Source organism: Emiliania huxleyi (assembly GCF_000372725.1).
Source record: "Emiliania huxleyi CCMP1516 unplaced genomic scaffold EMIHUscaffold_6042, whole genome shotgun sequence".
NCBI lineage: Eukaryota > Haptophyta > Isochrysidales > Noelaerhabdaceae > Emiliania > Emiliania huxleyi.
In genome coordinates, this window is record NW_005197472.1 from 1 (window position 1) to 1,498 (window position 1,498).

Below are 1,498 nucleotides of genomic sequence, written 5' to 3' on the forward strand. Positions count from 1 at the left end.
GATAGTTACAACAAACAACCCGACGTGGACGCGTACAACATTGGCAGGGGCGGCAAGCGCTATTCCGGCGATGTCAAGGTCTGCCCCCTCACCAGCAGCGGGGAGCACGGTCGGAAGGGCGCTTTTGTCGCTTTCGGCAACACCGAATCATTCTACCGGAACATGGTCATGGGGCATGGGCCCTACTGCGAGGAGGGAGAGGGAGGTGAGGGGGAGGGAGAGGGGGGGGGGAAGGGAGGGTGAGGGGTACGGGGGCGAGGGCATGGAGGGGGAGAGGAAGAGCAAGGGCGAGAGGGAGCAGGGGACGGGTCGATGGCATACTAGGGGGGGGGAGGGTGGTGGGCGGCGACCGCCGCATACCGTCCTATGGCGGCGAGTATCGCTACGCCAGGGAGGACAAGGACGTCGGCGTGCAGCTGCTGCTGTTCGAGTCGTTCGGTGGGTTCGGGAAGGGGGTTGGCGAGATCCTGTGGAAGGCGGCGAACGTGCTGCAGAACAAACTGACGCGGGCCCAGTACCTCGATGAGGTGACTTCGTGACTTGGACCACACCAAGAACTGGCTAGGGCTGCAGAAGCAGCGTATCTCAGTCGTTCTTCACACGGCCATCGCAGAGCAGATTGTGAATGAGCTTGCCTGCGGCGAGGGCGGTCGAGTGCACGGAGCTAAGTGCCTCGCCGTCCTCGCAGGAGTCGCTTAGGCGGCACCCGTGGTGTACCGGCCGCGTAAATTCTTCTCTGCGGCGCGAAATCCGCCGCAAGTCATGAACTCGCTGCAGGGCGCCCTGCTGGCGCTGATTCTGTGCGCTGCGCTCGTTTCGCTCGGCTCGATGACCTCGGCGCAGGCGTCGATGGCCGAGCGGACCGAAGCGGCTGCGCGCACCGAGCATCAGATGACGGCCCTCCGGCAGATGGCGGCGTCGAGCCAGCGGGCAGAGGAGCGGCTGGATCGGCTTTTGGCCGCGGTGGAGCAGCTGCGAGCGGACGCATCGCTCCGGCCCAAAGTCGCAGCCACGGCGACGCCCGCCGCTGCCGCGGTCTTGCCGGCGCCCGCCGCCACCGCCGCCACCGCCGCCACCGCCGCCGCCACCGCCGCCGCCGCTGCCGACGACGGCTGCCCTGGGCGGCGTCCCTACCACACCGTGCTGACGGCGACGGGGTCGGTCTATCAGCAGTGGCAGGCGCGCATCATGTACCACCATTGGAAGAAGGCCTCCGCGGCCGGCGGCAAGTGCACCGACATGGCGGCCTTCACGCGGCTGTGCGCGACAGCCGGCGGGCGGCCCGACGGGCTCGAAGGCGAGATCCCGACGCTCTTCACGGTGGAGCTGAGCGCGCAGGTGCTGGCGTCGCACTTCCACTTTGGCGTCCTCAACAGGCCAAACTCGGTCAAGCAGCTGATGGAGAGCACGACCCTCCTCGCAGAGATCCGAAAGACGAGTGACTATGTGCTCATCCTCGAGACGGACCACGTCATCATGCGCCCCATCCCGAACCTCG

The 1,498-nt window shown here is 66.9% G+C and overlaps 1 protein-coding gene across 1 annotated transcript; it reads left to right on the plus strand.

The window, feature by feature from the left end:
- Window positions 1-47: 47 nt before the first annotated feature.
- On the plus strand, window positions 48-1,470 carry EMIHUDRAFT_124638 (hypothetical protein; the record flags this gene model as incomplete). Its single annotated transcript, XM_005764096.1, has 3 exons — window positions 48-205; window positions 325-527; window positions 700-1,470. Coding segments are annotated over 3 exons (1,132 nt in total), but the record flags the coding sequence as incomplete, so codon positions are not given.
- Window positions 1,471-1,498: the final 28 nt, after the last annotated feature.